This window comes from Protobothrops mucrosquamatus, unplaced genomic scaffold, assembly GCF_001527695.2.
Source record: "Protobothrops mucrosquamatus isolate PMUCROS unplaced genomic scaffold, P.Mucros_1.0 scaffold7, whole genome shotgun sequence".
In the NCBI taxonomy this organism is placed as follows: Eukaryota; Metazoa; Chordata; class Lepidosauria; order Squamata; family Viperidae; genus Protobothrops; species Protobothrops mucrosquamatus.
In genome coordinates, this window is record NW_015386394.1 from 2962913 (window position 1) to 2984506 (window position 21594).

Here is a 21594-nt window from a genome sequence, read left to right on the forward strand (position 1 = left end):
TTAGGTAGGGATGATTTTAAGAAAATTTTAATTGACACACAGCTTCCAATATTTGGCTTTTAATTTGGTTTTATGGGTTTTTTTTGTTTTTTGATGTATTTTGTTTGTATCTGTTTTAATATGCTGTGCACCGCCCTGAGTCCTACGGGAGAAGGGCGGTATATAAATTAAATTATTATTATTATTATTATTATTATAAAGAGAGAAGGAGAGAGAGAGAGAGGGAGGGAGGGAGAGAGAGAGAAAGGGGGAGAGAGGGGAGAGAGAGAGAGAGAGCGCTTTTATCTTCACCAGAGCTTGAGCTTACCTCTGGCGATATTTCCCACTCCAGTTTTTGGGGTGGAGGGACATCAGGATCCATCTTGCCTTTGCAGTTCCCATCATCATCATATCCTAGCTGGAATGAATCTGTGGCAAGGGTGTACTGTGAAAAAAGGGCACCCAAGAGAAAGCTCAATTGCTTTGATTCCCTTGCTGTATCCTTTGCACTGAGCTAGCCCCCCATTCCCTACACCCAGAGAATCCAAGTGTTCTTCATTTCACCACTCCCTCCCGCCAATCCTATGCTGGAGAACTCAACTGGAACTTTACCTCCCAAAGATGTCCAACAATAGGTGCATCTGCCCACGAGTGTTCTGCATTGATTCCGGCTTTCCCGTTGCGGTAAACAATCAGGTTGAAAGATTTGTCAAACCACCTGTGAGAAAAGAGTGGCATCCTCTTTTCCATAGGCTGCTCCCTATTCTTCTCTTAATCAAAGATACACACATCGACATGCACGCCTCCACAATTTGTTTCAGGGGCCTGGCAATAGAGCATATCATAACGATCTCTTGCACTTCAAAAAGTTCCTTTCTACCATTGATATTGGTGGAATGTTTACTGGCATACAAGGAGCATAATAGGGCTCTGTGAAGGGCATCACAGCCAGCAGAAAATTATTTGGAAAACAAAACAAGGCCTCATGGGAAAAGTGATTACTTTTTTAGTATGAAGGAAGTGATATTTTGGCACAACCTCTCTGTTCAAGAAATGTGAGGAATGTGTGACCCATACGACTTCTGGTGTATAATCTTTGCAGGTTGGTTGCATAGAGGATATACTTACCTGTCACAGCAATGTCCGTGTAGCAAGGATTTTGCATAGACATCCAATGCCTGACCTGGATTGGACCCTCGCAGGCCCTGTTCACTTGTGTCAAGAGTGAGAAAGAAAGCAGCTTTCTCAATTATATTCAGGGACTGCTTGTTAATCCCAGACTGGAAGTAGGTGTGGCGGGTCCTGGCCCAGGAATCTCTACAAAGAACATTAAGCCATCAGAGTTAGGAGATGTGGCTATTATGGATACCCCAATCCAAAAAAGTAGCTTCTGACTTTGATGAGAACGGCGATCATTTCCCTAATTCTAACACAGTCTGTTCCACATTAAAGAAGGACCCAATGGATATCCCCTCCTTCACCCCCTTTGAAGCCACTGCATGGACTTGTATCTCTTTTTGCTTCATAAGCAGCAACAGTCAAAGGATGCAAAGAAAAGACTATCTGAACTCCTAAGACCAGTTTTTATGGTAGGGCTAAGGAAAGGAACAATTGATTCTTTAAGTCCAACTTTAATTTTCCTCTGGAAGGAGAAAAGGTAGGTATGGAGATGGTAAAGATCCCAAAGTGAGCAGGGTTATATAGTTCACTCGCTCTTTTGTACCATCTCTTTGCCATTCCTCTCTCTCGCTCTACCATATTAACTATGGATGTCCATGAACCACCTTAGGTCTGTGGGTTGCATGACATCAGAATGAGGATCACAACAGGCTAAAGGACTCCGAGTGACTGTTCTTTATTTTATTCAGAAGGAGGGAAAAATGAAAAAGGATGAGCATGTCTTAAGCTAGGGTCTTCACTGTCTCTCAGTGAATGGAGGGTGCCAGAGGCTTCTGAGACGCATGGGAGTTGCCCTCTTGAAGTAGGCAGGGCTACCTAAGAGAGAGGACAGTGCGAACCAGATGAGCAAAGTACTCCTTAAATAAAAAAAGTTAAAGGTACACTCAAATATATGGATGTACCCACATAGCAGGGAGCAAAAGTAAAGGACAGCATAAAGAAGTGGCAGAGCACAGCAGGGCAGGAAGGGACAGGGAAGCAAGGCAGTGACAGGCAGCGTGGCATGGTGGTACAGCAGGATAGTTAACAGCAGAGTGGAGAAGCAGGATGACTAATGGGAGGCTACACCACACAACTCCCACTGCACATCAACATCAACCTCCTGGGACACACCTGAATTTCCATCTGAACTTATTTTCTTCAAGCCCATTGAATGAAAAGGAGCACAGCGCAAATCAGCCCATCTGTCAGCTGCAACAAGTCCAACTTACTGAAAGGCTGGATTAAGGACAGGTCAGCCTCTCACCTTTCACCTGCAGTCATTGAAGGCAATTTCTCCTCCCCAGGCAGAGGGGGTGTAGGGTCACAAAGGATAGCTTCAAACTGTGCCTGAAGTTCACAGGGCTCCAGCAGCTTCCCCTTGTAATGCAACGATACTCGAAATAAGCGTCCTGCATGGTATACTGCAATGTGATCACTGTCTTGTAGATGTTGGATTTTATCTGGGTAGCAAGGACATAAACAAAATAAAAACTCTGCTGGATCTCAGTCAATGCATAGGCAGCCTAGTCTCTTGCCTCCTCCCACAGGAGCTCCCCAAGGAAAAGGGGGAATCATAACTCAGTGAAAGGTTGTGTCCTGCACCATAATTCAAATTTATCTCTTACCCCAGACCAATATTTCTGATTTTAATAAAGTAGTAACAGGTCAAGCACCTTATATTCAAGCAATTACTTGCACTTTCTCTGATGTCAAATTCTCACAAAGCGAAATGTTGGGTTGGGATATCCAAAATTTCCAGCCAGCAAAATGTGAGTGGAAATTCTTATACATCTAAAGTGCATCAACTATGGAAAGCTGCAGTAGTCAAAGATTAATAAAAGAAGGCTGCACACAATCAGCATGAGCTGAATCAAAATGGCCATTTTTCTCTTCGCAGCCCTGTGTGCAAGACCTGTGTACATCCCCTCAATCTTTTAATATTGTTGGAGGGTTGTTGTTGTTTTTTTGCAATACTTGGAGCCTCTTTACAACCATAGTTGCTGGAAATTGGTGGCAATTTTTTTTTCATATTGGACATTGCCATACATTCCCACACGTGCAAATGAATTTTCTCAGGCATCTTCACTACCCTAGTCAAAAGATTCTGAGCAGTTTACTATTGATGCAACAGATTAAAATAATACACAAATCTAACAACAGTTGGATTTAAGTACTTAAACTAAGTAAACTTAATTTAAAAACCTTAGAAGCCGACAAATAAATAATCAAAATATAAAAGGAAAAACAGGAAAATACTAGACCCACTGACTTTGCTTCATAAAGTTCTTTTACTTTGCATCATTGTGTTCTATCTACTTTAACTTTTTTCTCCCCCACCCTCTGGAACGAACTACCCCCCGAGATCCGGACGATTCCGGATCTCTTAACCTTCCGCCGCGCCCTCAAGACATGGCTTTTTCAACAAGCGGGCCTGACCTAAGGTGAGTTTTAAATAGGGACAATTTTTAAACAATTTTAAAGAGCCACAGCTACCAATATTTGGATTTTAATTGGTTTTTAGCAGGGGAAAAATTTTTTTGTACAATGTTTTAATATGCTGTGAGCCGCCCTGAGTCCCATGGGGAGAAGGGCGGCATATAAATTTAAATATAAAATAAATAAATAAATAAATAAATAAATTAAGGAGGGGCTACCAAGCACTAACAGGTTGCCCACTCCTAATTAAGGACACAGTAAAACCTGGTTGAGGGTCCAGGTTTTGAACACCAAAAAGAAGTTATTAAGAATCTTCCCCTGGTATGCTAACCAGGATTGGTTCTCTACAAGTCTTATCAAAAAGCCCTTTGAGAGGTTTGGACCCATCCTTCACCTTATAAGTTCCATTCTTTACATCTAGACAAGCATAGGTTCCTCACCCTACTTTAAAATAAAACATGGCTGCAGGACAAAGCATGTAGAAAAAAAGTCCATTCATCCCTGCAATTCACATGACAGTGTGCAGATATTTGTTGGGAAAGGAGGGCAAAGTGTGCAGAAGCGTCCTACCTCCCTCCAGGCCGGGCACACGGGCTGTATTAAACATGCGTTCATACTGAGCTGAGCACGTTGGCAGGCAACCTTGGATCAGCATCTGAGAAGCAAAGGGAAGCAAGAAAAGAAAGAAAGAAAGAAAGAAAAAAAAGAAAGAAAGAAACAGAGAGACCGAAGGAATAATCAAGAAGATTTACCTGCCATGAAGCTTTGAAAGAAGTAAAAAAGAACCCAAGATTTTTTTCTCCTAGCAACTTGAATAGTCCTGCCAAGAAAAGAACCCAATGCGTAGGCCAAGCTCCAAAGGTGACTCCAGTTCTGATTTCATGAATATGTGGGAGTTATCCATGTTGACAAGAGCAAGAAGGGATACCAGCTTTTTTTTTTAAGACAGCGACTGATTGCCAACTTGGTACCTTAGAATGACTTCTACCATCCAATATGAGGTAGACTGCAATAGCTACCATCATTCGTGGCCAAATAAGACTGTGCTACTGGAGATGATGAAAGTTATTGACACAACACTCACAGAAGGCGCCAAGTTGTCAAAGGATGGTTAAGACGGAGGGATTTAGAGGATTATGGGTAAGTCCTGGAATCATAGACTGCAACACTGAAGATATGGACCAGAAAACCCAGCAGCAAAAGACCCCATAGAGGAGATTCATCTTGCAAAAGTCTCCCATAGCCAGATGTGAGAAGGAGATTGTTTCTCAGGGTCTTCTAGTTCACTTACCCTGCCCCATTCCAGGCAACCGGGTGCTGTTGAAGAGGCGCTGCCACTGGGCCGAACAGAGGGGGATGAAGGAATTAGGGAGCATGCTCTGATATCAGGTGACAAGGAACCCCAAAATTAGATGGGGAAAAGAAAACCAAACAGGGAAGAGATTTATTGTTGTTATCTTTAATATACTCTGTGAGCCTAGAACATTTAAAGAACTTTTAAAATCAAGGCATAAATAAACGTAATAAGCAAAAAGCCCAGTGATCAAACTTGTAGAAAGATCACTGAGAAAAAGAAGCATGACATCACCTGGACTTTACAATGTAGCTGGCAATGTTATCTTGCATTTAATAAACAAGGCAAAGCTACCTGTACACTTAAGCTGGTATAATACTCGGCCGACAGATATTAGGATAGGCCCATTTTCATTCCTTTTTAGCTTTGCTTTAAGCCTCTTTTCTGCTCTTTTCTTTGCTGCAGACTTTCAAAGAACCAATTAGGTATTTGAACCCTGAGTTGCGCTTAAGACAAACTCAAATCAGTTGTGAGGCGGTGAATACAGGATCTGATCTCCCGGTTTGGTTTCCCATGTTCTGTTTTGTTTTGTTTTATTTATACTTCAAATGAACTGTAGAAATATCAGTCCAGAGTAGCTCCTGCCCCCACAGAAGGAGAAAATACTAATTCATATAGAATATTCTGCATGTGTTGCTTGCTCTGGAGCAATAACAAAGCAGTTTAGATCTAGAAAAAGAACCACTGTCCTCATCAGAACTGGAATATCATACAATTGTCTTGACATAAAAAAAACATTAAAAATAAGTAGCATAAACACGCATTATCATTTTATCCCTTGGATCAGAAAGGCTAAGAGTCAAATTGATGTTCATTCATGAATTTCATTGAGATCCTTTGCAAATAATTGGCCTGATTAGCATGTGAAATTAAACCATAGTCTATCTTTAGTTTTAACTTAGTCTCATAAGCAAATCAGGTGATTATAATACGCAAATATGGCTATTCTTTTTCCAGGGCACCAACATACCCCAGAAGTTTCTTAATATGAGTTCTAGAAGAAAATGTGGGATTTGTTGTGATTTTGTAGACTATTGCTTGCACCACAGTGCTGGTTCTTTCTCTACCTCCACTTCCCCTTTGTCTAGTCTAAGCCAATGAAAAATTTTCAGTGATGTACTATATAAATGATATGGTTAGTATATTATTACCATTAGTTTATAAGTTCTTCCATTTTGAAAGCATAGCAGCAAACTAGACTGATCATAAGGACAAAACTATCAAACGGTATGAGAAACATGCCCATATTTTCAAAAGATAAAACTGAAATACCTTTCAGAAAAAGCAGCTTTTTCTAACCTAGCATGTGTTTGAGACTATAATTTCCAAAACTTAATAAGTATTGATTATGGGGCTGTAGTTCAATTCATCTGGAGATTCCCAGTTTGGGAAAGGCTGCTTTTCGAAGTGAAATGGGCAAGCTTGGAATACATTAAGAAATTGCCATGCTTTTACTCCTTTTTCCTTTCTGCAAGTGGAAAGCAAACACATATAAATCCTTGACTTATGACCGTTCATTTAGCAACCATTCAAAGTTATGACCATGCTAAAAATAGTTTGGTTCTCATGCTTATGACTGGTCCTCACCAACTTATGACCATTGCAGTGCCCCCATGGTGACGTGATCAAAATTCAGATGCTTGGTAACAGGCATGTATTTATGAGAGTTGTGGCACTCTGGGTTCATGTGATCGCCATTTGTGTCCTTCTCAGCTAGCTTCCAACTAGCACAGGCAGTTGGGAAAACTGAAATTGCTTAACAATTGCATGATAACAACCATTTAACAAGCACAGCAAGTAAGGTTGTAAAATTGGGTGTGACTCATTTAACAGCCATCTTGCTTAGCAATAGAAGTTCTAGTGGTTGTAATCTCAAGGTTACCTGTATAAATCTTCTTATTCTCAATCTGACTCACACTAACTAGTTCAGGCAGAGGGAGCTTTCATTCTCTAACAGGCATCTTTCCTATCCTCCCTATATTTTGATCTCACTCACAGGTTTGATTTCCTCTCGGATGAGTTTGCGTCGGTACTGCAGCATGGCATAAACAAGATTCCCAGCACGAGCAGCTTGGATTGGAGTAGGTGTAACATAAAGGAAATCCTGGAAAAATGAGTGCAGAAGAAATGAAAACATGGAGAGGTCAGAAGAGCTGGAAGAAAAACATCCTGTTCAAGATATTCTTCTCTAGTTTTGATAACTCACCATGCCATAATAGTTGCTATTTACCATCAGGGGGCTCCTCCCACGGAGATACACATACTCTTCCCACCAATCACTTACCTGGCAAGAGATAGGAGAATGGAAAAGGAGAAATTAAAAAGACAGCACCGCGTACATATTCTCAGTGTACTAAACTGTTCTTCCCAATGAGCCCCTCCCCTTTAAAAGGCCCACTCACATAGTTGGGTGCCCACCAAGATTTCAGTGTGAGATACCACTGCAGATGTGGTCCAAGAGTCCGTTCAAAGTCACGGACAAGACCTGTCATTCGATGGAATTCTGCATCAGTTGTCAGAGGTCGTATGGATTCCAGATACTAAGGGAGAACGAAAAATGTGGAATTAGGTCTTGGCAAGTGCAGAGTTCATTCTTTTACTCAAAAGCCTTCCTCATGCCAAACTCAAGAGATGAAGTTGACCCCATTCATTCTTCTACAAGAGCACTTGAAACCAGAGGCCTTGTAGACGTGGAAGTATGCTTCTTTGTAGATGCATGAAAAAGAAGTGCAAAAGTCTCAGAAAGTTGTAAATAGGATTATCAGTTCAAACTTCACTAGTTTTCTTTATCTTTCTGCTATTATCTAGTGATTGTTTCGATTTCAGACAGTTTCAGCCATAGAGATGCAAATCAAACAGTTTCTAAGATAATAAAAAAAGGAAAAAACCAATTCCTAATGTGAAAGGATGAATCATAAATGAATATTTTCACATCTATAAAGATTTTTTGCATTGAAGAAAAATAGCATGGAGGAGTGGGGGAATTAAAAGCAGCAACAGAAAACAGCTGTGATACTTGGCCATCACATCTTGGAGATGCTATGATTTTGTATTCCCCAAAATTTGGAGAGGCTCAGCTAGAAAAAGCTATCAATGAACAGCCTGTCAGAACATGAAACATTCAAGACATTCTTCCCAACTCATCAGCAGCTGAGGTCACCTGGTAGCATATGTTTTTGATGAAATAACATGGTAAACGTAAGATGCCCTGTATGTAAAACTCTCATTTAATTACCATAGGTAGAATATGCAACAAAAGATCCAAAATACATTTTTTTAAGATTCCAACTTTGCCTTTCCCAAGGATATTCCATTCCTTGTGTTTTCCTTATTTTTTTCTTCCCTTATTTATTTATTTATTTATTTATTTATTTATTTATTTATTTATTTATTTATTTATTTATTTAGGCATTCTTTCTTTCCTTTGCCCATTTCTACCCTACAAACAATTTTCTGTCACTCCTTGAGCTGTTTTTGGAGTTACTGACAGTAAAGTTTTTTTTTAAAAAAAGATTATCATTTTATCTTCATGCAAATGTTAGGGCTTCAGATACTAATTTCTATCTCTCGTGATTATGACATGGCTAACCCTTCCATGTCAAAAGATAATGGAAAACGCTTTCTCTTCCTAAAACAGTGAAAGACCACTGTTAGGTGCATAAATTACCTCATCCCATAGAAAGAAGAATTCTGTGTTAAAGCTTTTGCTACGGTAATTCATGAAATCTATCTATAGAAGTTTACTGCAACTTTATGCATAAATGCTATCCAATTAATTAAATGAATGAATAACTCAAATGTGTTATCTTAGTGAGTGTAAGTGAATCATTCCCTCTGCAAATGGCAATAACCTGATTCTCAAACTAGGCCTCTTTTTATACCACTTTGATTGTCACTAGTCAGAACTTGTTTCTTTCCAATAATCAGGAAAGAGCCCACATTAGAAGCTTATAATCAGAGCTAGGCAATGGACACCATCTGAAATGGTTACAGAAAAAGAGCTAAGAGGGTACGCCAAATGTCAGGACCAAAAATCAGTATCAGAAATGTCAGGCATGCTAAAGTAATGAGATCTCTACTGTGATGCAAAGCTTTTGATTCCCGCCCCCCTTTTCATAAAGATCCATTGACCAGCATGGGAGGTGGAATCAGTCAGCATGGAAGATTCTTTGCTTGGGTCCTGCTGCATACGCAATTGTTTCTAACCCAAAGGTGCTTTTTTCACAGGGCAACTGAACTTTCTTGTTTTTCTTTGAAGACATTTCACTTCTAATCCAAAAAGCTTCTTCAGCTCTGACTGGATGGTGGGGAATGGCAGGATTTATATTCCTTGCAGACAGCTGTTCATTTGCATTCTTTTAGTGAGCTGTTAAAGCTACCTGGAGGCTTATCTATGTCTTCAGGGTCACCTGAGTAGTACAAATGGGTGTGGAACCATCTTGGAATTGTTGAAAGGACTGTGTTGCAGACTGGAGATAGATGATGTTGGATCCCTCCCCTTCTGTTGAGAGAGGGCTGTTCAATTTTGACATAGATGGCCTCTTTGACCCCTCTTTCAAACCAGTGGTCCTCTCTGTCCAGAATTTGGACTTTGTTGTCTTCAAAAGAGTGGTCTATGTCCTTTCAACTACTTGCATAGTTGCACTACTCAGGTGATCCTGATGACACAGATAAGCCTCCAGGGGTTTCAATGACTTGCTAAAAAAATGTAAATGACCAGCTGTCTGCAAGGAACATAAATCCTTCCATTCCCCACCACCCAACTAGTTAGTCACATGACTGAATTGATTTTATGATTTTTTTTGCAGGTTACATGACTGAATTGATTTTATGATTTTTTTGCAGTGGTCATTAAAATCGCTGCAATCATTAAGTAAACCAATGATTGCTATGGATGCAATTTTGCAGAAAACTGGAAGTCAAGGTCTATCTGTATTAGTGATCATTAGGATCAGCAGCTAGGGATGGAGAGAAAGTGTGATCTTTTTCCTTCTCTGCTTTAGTTTAAAGGAAAATCTGTCTACTGAAGCTAGAATTTGTTTTGAAGAGACAACTCCATTTATGCACTAGAGCCTTGCACATGAAAATCTAGCATCTAGTATCACAGGGACAAAATTTTAATGCAGCTTTCATTGTGGCTAGTTTGCACTAATAGTTATTTCTATCAAATAGCAGACTTTCAAAACAGCAGCCAATGCAGGATGTTAAAATCAACCTAACTATAACATCACAATCTGTGGTTGGAATACAAGGGGATGGAGATTTGCAAATGTAGGCCTCTATCTTTCGTATTTTGACTCCTCCTGTGAACACCACTACTTCAAAGACGTATCCCAAGTAAATATAAGAATCTTTGAACGCCCACTTGTAAATAAGGAGAATATGGATAAAAGCTGCAGACTCACCCTCCGCATTGTATCCTTAATAGCCGGAACAGGCAACCGAGGCAGTGAGGCCTGATAGCTATACAACATGGGTTTACGACCAGAGAAAATTTTCACCAAAGCCTATGAGGGTGAGGGGATAAAGGGGGAAGTGAGCTAGACCCCACATTTCAACATGTTCACTTTTCCCTCCAGCATTTTTCTTTGGCCTAATTCACAGTAAAGTGGCCTGTTTTATAATAGAATAGGACATGGTGAATCCTGCTACTGTATAAGACAGAGTTATATATTTTCTTCAGGTAGCAGATACTAATAAAACTATTGCAGGACAGAGATATCTATACTTAGTAGCCTGTCCTACATCTTCCTAAACCAGGGATAGGCAACCTTGGCTCTTTTATGACTCGTGGATGTCAACTCCCAGAATTCTTGAGCCAGCATGGCTGGCTCAGGAATTCTGGGAGTTGAAGTCCACGAGTCATAAAAGAGCCAAGGTTGCCTACCCTTGTCCTAAACCCTTCAATAAATTATCAACTGCCAGTCCAATCATTTTTAATAGGGAAAAAAGGGAAACCAGAAAGTCATCTTGTTTTTTGTATTAGAATACAAATGACTAAGTTTGCCCTGAGACTGGATTACTACAAACTGCAGCCACTGGGGTTCACTACTGACAGACATAAGTTTAGTCTAAAGCAGGGGTCCCCAACCCCCAGTCCGTGGACTGGCACCAGGCCACGGCATGCCAGAAACTGGGCTGTGCAAACAAGCAAAGCCCCATCTGCGGAATGCAGGCAGTACATGAAACCACACCCCTTCCAGTCTGTGAAAAAACCTCTCTCCATGGAACCGGTCCCTGGTGCCCAAAAAGTTGGAGGCCTCTGGTCTAAAGGTTATAACAAGAGTTGTGCAGCTTTTTGGATCCAAAGTGGAAAATATTCCTCAGTGGGAATATGACTATACCTGCCACATTTCACCTCCTTAAAGAAACTGCACTTTTTTCTCGACTTGTGTGGTAGGTCTATGACCCCCAGGAAACACGAGTTAGAAAGATGCCAACTGAGTGTAGTGAAACCATTGTACCCTGGATAGAACTTCTTTCTTTTCTGTCATAGTTTACCAAATATCCGGAAGGGGGGTTTATGTTTGTTTGCAGAAGCACTCAGTCATATGAGAACTATGCCCCCAGAGTATTTATGTTTTCACATCTTCTCCAAATCCTAATTTGATCTGCTTATTGCTTCTTCTTCTACATGCCTTTGTGGGAATTACAGACACACCTGCTGCTCTTTCTTAATATGTATCTGTGCCCCTCAGCTTGGCTCCTTCCCAACTGATATGTTCCCAATATTTCATCTCATTTTTTCTCCAGCAGCCTTTCCAAGTGTGTATTTCTTAGATGTGCTGAATAGAAATCTCATCGTCTCATACAGCCAGACCATGAGAATTATGATACTACAACATATATAGAAGACACTGGATTGGGAAAAGCTGCTCCATGGTGTTTTTCATCATAAACCATCATTAACTTTTTAACTAAACCTATTCGTCTGATCCTGAACATAGCTATTGTATGTAGCTCAAAGACTTACCTCTCTGTAGGTGCATTGTATACTGTTTAGATGGTATAATACTGAGAAAGTTAGGGAGAACCTACTCATTAGATGACTTTGAGTCCCTCTTCTTCTTTCTCTCTTATCCTATTTATGAAATAACATTGGAGAAGTATTCCCCTAACATCCTGGAGGAGTATTCTGGAACAGTGTTTTTTAGTTTTGTTGATCGCAATGTTTCTTTTCTTCAGGCATGTGGTAGCAACATCTGATTAAATGTGTCTGAGCTCAAAACCTAAGGTTAGTATTTGGATGAGAAACTTCCAGAGAATAGCAAGTTTGCAAGTTAGACTGGGAAGGTAAAAAGCATCCCAGAAGAAATTAGTGGCACTGGGTAAGTTTGCCAATAACACTGCATGAATATACAAAGTTACCTAGAATGAAGCTTGACTTGAAAAAGGTTTTGCCTTTTATAATACGATATGTGTCTAACTTTTAAAGCCAGTCTGAAATCTTTGCCCTCATAACTGTTTAATTAAATGGATAAATATGGTAACCTGTGCTACAGAGAAAAGGGAAAATATAATTGCAATAATTGCATTCAACGTCTATAGTCTCCTCTGTTAGCCTTGTCTCATATGGCGCTCAGCAGATATGTTGAAAACTCCCAGATTTTTATTGCTCTGTGCTATAAGCCTGCTTCAGCTCCATCCAGGGTTATAGTAGCCAAACTCAGGGCAATTGTGTATGCCACCCTCTGATTCCAGCAACAGTTGGCCCTGTGTCCAACTTGCATTCTAAGAGTACACTTGTCTTGTAAATACATACCAACCAGATCTTTGTGGTGTTGGATATCCGACCATACTCCTCATACATCCATCCATGGTAGCATAGCAGCATCTTAAGAATGCTACGCATGGTCATAATGAGCGCCAGCCACAGTCCTGTGGAAAAGGCCAGGACACTGAGGATATTCAGGCCGTGATCTGACAGATAATTGCTGGAGAAAAACAGGAGGATGGCAAACAGACAAAGTCAATCTTTCAAGAAAACTAACCTGTATTTGTAGATTACAAGTAAACTTAAGGACTGTTAAGGATTGGTGGGAGGGGAGGGAAATGAATGATCTGATGCTTAGCTCACATTTGTTACATCCAAAATATCCCAGAGTTAGTCATTTCCCTTCAGCTTTCTGAAATACCTCTGCCCAAACTATGGAGAAATGCAAATGGTCAGTGGTTGTGTTCACACAATACATTTAACCAAGGTAGTTAAAAATCAAGTGGCTGCCTTTGTATAATTATTAATTTTAACTTCTTTTTTGTAACTTTAGTATGTTGTAATCCATCTGTTTGGTTTACAGTTAAATTAAATGTACAATCTCAGAAAAAGTTTTAATTTAATAGGCATGGCACTGTACAGAAAATACTAGGCTATGTTGATCTCATTCAATATAAGAGCTTTCTATGTCAGGATGGACACTTTGGTAGGTTGAGAGTGACTTTTTTTCTTTTGCCTACCTAACAGACAATATTGTCTTGGCAATAGGGAAAAGATCCCTGAGGTAATGAAACACAATATTATCCTAATAATGCAGGATAATAAAAGATTAATGCAGACAGGAATCAGGAAATGTTGGATTTCTGTATTCTTCACAATGCTAATTCTTTACTCAGTTATAGAAACTGTGTGCTGTTAGAGCCAAAATTAAGACACTGTGACAATTAGTACCTGGCTGGGTTAAGGGTGCTATCTGAACTCAACCATTAGGTCTGACCGAGTCTTAGTTTCTTCTATTCTGACAAAATTAACAGCTACTAGCTCATCATGAAGACTTGTCTCCTTTTCTCCCCTAATTACCTGACCGGCAGATGTTCCTTTATTTTGTCAATCATGCCCATGGAAGGGTCAAGACGAGAGAACTGGGTTACTAGGATGGCTGTAACCATAAATAACCAACTGGAGGGGCTGGCGGGATACACACCTGTCACAAAACCATTCTGTTTGGAGACAATACAAGGAAATGGAGGTGAGAGGTAGAAAAACAAAGAACTTGAGAGTTTTAATTTTCTGCTACATTGGCACTCTAACCTGTTTCTGAAGGAATAAAATCCTTTTCTTGGAACTATGACTCACAGGTTGAACTTTTGCCTACATTAGTAAATTATTCTCTGACTTCTTTTCCTCTAGGTGAAACTGTCCTTATTATTTTGCAGAAGCAGCAAGAACTTCCATAAATTAACTGTGCTACATTATTTCATTATATTTCAACAAATTTAAATAATCCCAGCATTAAAAACCAATCTACTGGCACTTACATTTTTTTTCTTCAAGGATAAAAATTCTTTACTTAAATATTAATGATCTTTGTTGAGAGCCAGTCTGTAGTAGTGGTTGTGGTGTTGCACTAGCAGTAAGAAACCCAGGTTCTAGTTTTACCTTAGCCAAGAAAGCCAACTGCTTTCTTTCAGTGAGGCCCATCACTTCTTCTCAGCCCTAATCAGCATCAGGCTCTGACCAAGCCAGCTGAAAAATGAAACTCCTTGTCATATCATATATTGATAGCTTTGCTATGTCAACTGAAGCAAATGCAATACAGGTAGTCCTCAACTTACAACTATTTGTAACCATTGGAAGTTACAACCTTTCCAAAATCCCTGAGGTCATGTGATCAAAATTTGGGCTCTGGACAACCAGCATGTATTTACAATGGTTGCAGTCAGGGCTTTTTTTGTCATAGAACGCCCAGAACGGAGTTCCGGCACCTTTTTGGGATGGAACCTTGTAGGGTAGGCAAGGCAGGTTGTATGACATGTGTGAGTTCCGGCACCTTTTTTTTTTTTTTTTAAAGAAAAAAAGCACTGGTTACAGTATCCTGGGATTACATGATCAGAATTTGTGACCTTCCTGCCTGGCTTCCAACAAGCAAAGTCAATGGGGAATGCTAGATTCCTTAATGACCGCTTGATTCACTTAACAACCACAGCAAAAAAGATCATAAAATTTAACACAACTCACTTAATGACTGCCTTGCTTAGTGGCAGATGTTGTATTTTTAATAGATTACGACTGCCCCTGCATTACCCGTATTTGGTTGAATTTCTTCTTCCAGGAACGCAGGCCTGAAAGGTAAATCTCCTTGATAGCTGCATGGCTCAGCTGAAGGTCGATACCCTCTGGAGAGACAGTGAATTGAAATGCCACAGCCTGGTGAGCTTCTGCCATTGTGGGAGGATACTAATTTGTTGTCTAAGCAGATAAAAGAAACAGAGAGAAAACAGATGACATAATTAGCCCTCACTATCTGATACCTTCCAAGTGTGATTAAAATGCAACATCAGCCATTGCTCAGTCACTGATAGGTTATCAGATCTACAAAAATTTTAGGGAACCATTGGATGGTGGCAAAGATTATTTTCTGTATCTCTTCATTGACATCTAGTGGTCAACAAGATTTTTTTCAGATCAAATCAAGCAACTCTGAACAAGGCTGATATAAACCCACACCTAACATTCCCCCAAATTTGTTTCCAAAGGTATATTATTTTGCACAATTTATAACTCAGCTTTCACCATTAGCCTATACAAGGGTGTATAGGCCGGATGCATCACGTGGAAGCTGTGCCCACCCCATTGCCGGCAATGGCAAAACCGGCCCGATATGTTGCACGATGTCACGTGACGTCGCGAGTTTGACATGCCTGCCCTATAACAATAAGAATAATGCAATACAAGGAAGGCAAGCAGTACCTTCCAACAAAAATGAAACTAGCAGTTAAAACTGATTTTCAACAGATTATAAATTACAATGGATGAATGAGAAGAAAAGAAAAACCACTGAAAAAGAACATTTAAAAGCTGGGAAAGAAAGGAGATAAATAAAAACAGAGGGTTGTTTCCATTTTATCCGATAAAACAGCCGCTAGACCTTCAGTTAAACAATATGCAAGGAAAAAGCTCATGCACACACAAAGACCCTCTTTCCACCAAAATGAATTCACTAATAAACAAGAACAATAGTTCTGCTTACTCGGTTCCCAAAATTTTTGTCTCCTAATCTCCTTCCTACTTTTTCCCCAGGCATTAACTAATCAAACCCTATGGGTATCTTATTTGCTTATTCATAGCACTTTAAGGACTGGACACCCCTCTCCCCATGGGTAATCAATAGAAAATAGATAGTGTCCAGACTGAATAGAAGATGCCGTGAGTTTGCAAGCAATGACATAATAAGACACCTCAGCCATTATAGTAGGTGTATAATTCAGAGGACCTTTGGAGCGGGTCTGTACCCATGATACTCTCAGCACCCCCTTAAATAAACTGTTTATGGAAGTATTTAAATATGAAAAATAAAATAATATTAATCTTCGCTATCTCAAAAACTGTCAGGAAAAAGATCCATACCTACAAAATGGATCTACTATGTATAGCATAAGAAGTAATCCCTAAATATCTGGATTTTCCCAACAGATGCTAGTTTTCATTGAAAGAGTAAAAATTCCAAAGAGGACCCCGCGTCTTCTGCATAGTATTTCTCACTTACATCCTGCCAGATGCAAGTTTGGCTGCTATGGCAACATTTTTCTGTGCCAACCAATTAAAAGGGAACAGCAAGAAAAAAGAGGGGTAAAAACACTTGGTATAATAATTCAAAGATACAATTACTTTGAATAGTTTTAATTTGCTCCTTGCCTGCAGCTTCAGTAATTCTGTTAATGAAAAGACACCATTCAGTTCTAACTAAGCCCAGTTCTACAACTAGACAGTACAGAAATGGAGTCAATAAATAAAATATAAAATCTTGGTGACCACCTGCCATTCAACCTCATTATCTTCTACAAAGTAAATCTAGGAACGTCAGTTCTCAAAGCTACTATTGGTACTATTGTCAGAAATTCTCTGGAGATAAATTGAAGTCATAAGATAGGTGCCACCCAGCTTACTTCACCAGCTGTATGTAGTCTGTTTCCCTACCCCCTGAAAGGAGTGTCATTTTGTTTACCTAATACAGCTGAGAGTGCCCATGATGTCAGCACTATGCCAATATGAGGTCACAATATAATGCCTGAAAAGTTTGAATGAAGGGATGGAAAGGTTCAAATAGGTTACTTATTTGACACAATTCATGACAAGTGAAAATTTAGGAGAAACTCCCAACCAATATCAATCTCATGTCCATAGTATAACTTGGACTACAACTGCCATCCTCCCTAGCCAGCCCACTCTTTCAATAAGCTGCAGATTAAAAATGACAGGAGATTTCATTCAGTGTATCAAGCAAATACTCTGGAATGCTGTCAGCATCTTGGAGCCCCATTCAGCCATCATTCAAATCACACAGTTGCCACATACTGTAGCTCTGGATATAGACTAGTATGAGAACTGATTATAGCGTTGTTAACTGAACAGTATTGTTAAGGGACCGTAGTTCAAGGGAAAGGTTATGACATCCATCACAGAAGCTTAATGCTCTGTTGTTTATTAGATATTTTTTCTATTATAATAGGCAAAATATTAATTTAGATTTAATTTTTGCTTTCAATTTAAAGTTAAGTGAAATGGACAAAACATTTCCCAATTTTCCACCCCCTTTCTCCATTGTTTTCCACCATTTTGCTTGGTGACATTCTTGAGATGGCATAAAAAGAAACCTTAAAGATCCTTGGATTCTGAGTGAAAGCTACTGGGATGTGCTGGAGGGATTTCATCTGCAAAGGTGCCTTCCCTCAGATAAAGAATTATGAGGCAAATCCTGAAGAATTTTCCCATTTATTTAAAGATATTCACACCCCAATTACCACTATGCACCCCTGGTGATTCAGAGAATTGCACCATTTTTGCTGCTAGCTTTTGTGGCTGCTTCCAGATCCCCTAGATAATGAATATAATTTTGTATGATAGGCCAGAATTGTTATTCCCATACTGCAGACAAGATAAGTAAAGGATAGTTGAGAAATAGTGGGTTGCCTAAAACCACTAACGTGTTTATCAAGAACTGAGATGAGAAATTGTACAACAAGGAAGAAACTCCATGGGAGAAAATGACTCAATATATGGGGGGGGAAATTTACCCCAAATTCCAGAAAACTTTAAGACTATGTTAAATGAAAAAATAACAATGATGGAATTGACAGAGGCAATAAAAAGATAAAACAATGAAAAAACACTGGGACAAGATAGACTCCCAGCAGAGTTTTATAAATGTTTACAAGATATATTAAGTTCACCATTGAAAAATGTATGTAACAAACTTTTATTGGAGGCAAAACTCCCAAATACATGGACAGAAGCAAATGTTATTTTGATACCAAAAGATATCACTACTGAATGTGGACTATAAAATCTTCACTTCAATAATAGCTGAGAGGTTGAAAAGATTTTTGACTGAATTTATACACCCAGATCAAAACGGATTTTTGCCAAAGAGACAAATAAAAAATAATTTGAGGGTAATACTAAATATATTGGAATATTATGAACTTCATCCAAGGAAACAACTGGCACTAGTATTTTTAGATGCCCAAAAGGCATTCGATAATATTTCTTGGCAATTTATGATTCAATAACTAAAAATAATGGTCAAAACTTTATAAATACAATTCAGACAATATATCAGAAACAAACAGCAAAAGTAATTGTAAATGGGGATTACACAGAGAATTTTGATATATGCAAAGGCACAGGACAAGGATGTCCATTATCCCCATTGCTATTTATCTTAACCTTGGAAGTTTTAAATAGAAACATTAGGCAAGATCCAGAAATTAAAGGATTGAAAATAAAAGGCGAAACCTACAAACTGCAAGCATTTGCATATGATTTGGTATTCATTCTAGAGGAACCTTTAGAGACGATTCCTAAATTGTTGGAAAAGATAGAACAATTTGGAGAGATAGCAGGATTAAAGATAAACAGAGAAAAAACTAAAGTGATAGTTAAAATTTTTACAGATAAACAAAAAAAGTAACTATCAGAAAAAATAGAATTGCAAATAGTCAAAAAAGTCAAATATTTGGGAATATATTTGACAGCAAGATGTTCAAACAATAAAAGAAGATAATTACATTAAATTGTTAAACCAAATAAAGCTTGATTTGGAAAAATGGAAGAATCCTCAACTGTCAACGTTACAAAGAATTGCTACAGTAAAAATGAATATTTTACCAAAAATATTATTTTTATTTCAAACGATACCTATAAAACTGTAGGAAAAAATTCTTTGAAGATTTAAACTCTCTAATTCAAAAATGTATCTGGCAAGGAAAGAAAGCTAGAATTAAATGGAAAATGTTACAAGAAATGGAGGCTTTGGCTTGCCAGATTGGATTTTATATTATCAAGCATCAGTGTTAACATGGATAAAAGAATAGATTACTCTTAGAAATAAAAGATTGCTATATCTGGAGGGACATGACCTGCAACTTGGTTGGCATGCTTTTCTATGGTATGGAAAAAATAAAATACATAAATACTTCCAAAACCACTACATTAGAAACGCATTATTATTAACTTGGGAAAAAATAAAATGTAAAATTTATTTGAAAATTCCAGGATGACTTTCAACAATGAAAGCATTTGTACATCCAAATCTAGTCAGTCTCGATAAATTATGGACATACAAAGATATTCTAAATTCTGAAGGGAACTTAAAATCCAGGCAAGAGATGGAAAATCAGGGCACTGATTTAACATGGTGGTCACATTTAGAAATGCAAGTCAGATATGATAAAGATATTAAACAGTATGGATTTTACAAAGAACAGACTATGTTTGATCAGACATTATTAACTTCTGATGAAAAGTTAATTTAAAAAAGTTCAATTTCTTATTACATTTCAAAATGGAAGATGAACAAGTAAAAGAGACAATGATAGTATGGGCAAAGAATTTTGGATATAATATAGACTTAGAAAAGTGGCAAAGTTTGTGGGAAAGAAACTCTACATTGACAATGTTAGCTTCATACAAAGAAAACTTATATAAAATGTTTTATAGATGGCATTTGTCACCAACAAGATTAGCAAAAATGTTTAAAAACATGTCAGAGAAATGTTGGAAATGTAAACACAAATCAGGTATCATATGTGGTGGACATATGTTAAAGCAAGGAGATATTGGACAATAATACACACTTGGTTAGAAAAAAATGTTAGAGAAACACATAGACTATAAAGCTGACTTTTTTTTTTACTAGGTATAATGCCAGAAAAACTTGATAAGCAAAATACATATTTGATTCTACATGTGATAACAGAAGCAAGAATTATATTTGCACAATACTGGAAGAACAAAGAAATACCACCAGAAGAAGAAATAATCAAAAAAAATATTAGACTGTACGGAAATGGACAGATTTACTTTAAAGTTGAAAGAAAAAGAAGAAACAGAATATTTTCAAACTTGGGACCTATTTTATCAATGGTTAGAGAAAAGATTTAGGGATTAGGAATTTAATTTATATTAGTTAATAAGATACTCAGACAACATGTTTTTGTTGAATAATTATTATTGAGTTCTGTTTAAAAAATAATAATAAAAAACTTTAAAAAAAAAAAAAGAACTGAGATTTAAATCAAGGACTTCTTAATGGTGAAAAATATTTGATGATCAAAGAATGTGCATTGAAATTTCAACTGGACTTCTTACTTCACAGCTTGGAGTCAAACAACTACATATTTTACCTTTAACAAGGCACAAGACGCTGTATCTGCTTGTAGTGCTATTTTTGGAGGTCATTTAATTCTTTGCTGCATCAATTTCCAGCTTTGGATTTCTCTATAAACCCACTACATGTCATTAAAAAAATACAGAACACTCTCATTCTAGGTTGTTATCTAGTGATTATCCAGATTTCTTAGAGCACAAGTATGGTAGCCCAATATATAAGATAATTTATTCTCTGCTTAAAAATAATGGCAAGCTAGCAAAAATTCTTGTAGTGAATAAAGCAAATCATTTCAATCATTCTGGAAGGACTTTCATTTCAATGCTACTATAACAGTGGTAAGAAGGAATTAAAATTCCATGTGAAAAAACTATTCAGAGGTAAATGATTTAGTACATTGAACCGAGCATCAGGAACCTTGGTTTCCAATTCCTACCTATTCTTTTTCTATTTTACTCTGTTCTGAACTTGAGTTGGAATCCAATATCTCCAGATGCTTTCTACCACCAAACCCTATTAAACATGAGGTTTCTCTAGTTTGTGTCCTGAAAAGAAAAACAGTTATGATATTATTGCTATAGTCACATAACTCACTAAACTCTAAACCTGGCTTATAAAGTAGGACTGTGTAGGGTTCACATAACACACTACATCCAAACAACTAATATTATGATGTAATATATGATATATATTCTGTTTCATTAAGACGATGTTCAGATTCCCATAAAACACAAAGTACTCAATCCCATTTTATTTTAATTTAGTAGACTGAATGAACCAGTGATAATGTGGTTGAGAGGAAATTATCAGAATCTGAGCAAAAGTTAAGAAAGATATATAAATTTCATAGTAGCAGTTGAGTTCCAGTGGAGCACATTAATTTGGGGATAGAAAAATTAAATCTTCCCAAGATTTGCAATCCTCCTCGTTTGTTGGATTGCAACACAGATTATGAAAGTCATGAGAGATATAAAATAAGCCTTGGAGAAAATATCTGGAGCAATCAGGATCACGTTATCTACAAGAAATACTGATATGAAACAACTGTTAACATTATCTGCC

The 21594-nt window shown here is 38.0% G+C and overlaps 1 protein-coding gene across 1 annotated transcript in view; it reads right to left on the reverse strand.

Annotated features, from left to right (window-relative positions):
- The window catches only part of CPT1C (carnitine palmitoyltransferase 1C), a 23156-nt gene extending 8067 nt beyond the window's left edge, over positions 1–15089 (reverse strand). The window contains exons 1-12 of the mRNA XM_015810215.1: positions 14949–15089; positions 13725–13864; positions 12693–12864; positions 10336–10437; positions 7333–7470; positions 7137–7214; positions 6927–7034; positions 4147–4231; positions 2405–2600; positions 1108–1296; positions 592–697; positions 308–424 (exon numbers count right to left, since the gene is read on the reverse strand). Coding sequence (XP_015665701.1) covers positions 308–424; positions 592–697; positions 1108–1296; positions 2405–2600; positions 4147–4231; positions 6927–7034; positions 7137–7214; positions 7333–7470; positions 10336–10437; positions 12693–12864; positions 13725–13864; positions 14949–15089 — 1572 coding nt within the window. The remainder of the gene's footprint in view (positions 1–307; positions 425–591; positions 698–1107; positions 1297–2404; positions 2601–4146; positions 4232–6926; positions 7035–7136; positions 7215–7332; positions 7471–10335; positions 10438–12692; positions 12865–13724; positions 13865–14948) is intronic.
- Positions 15090–21594: the final 6505 nt, after the last annotated feature.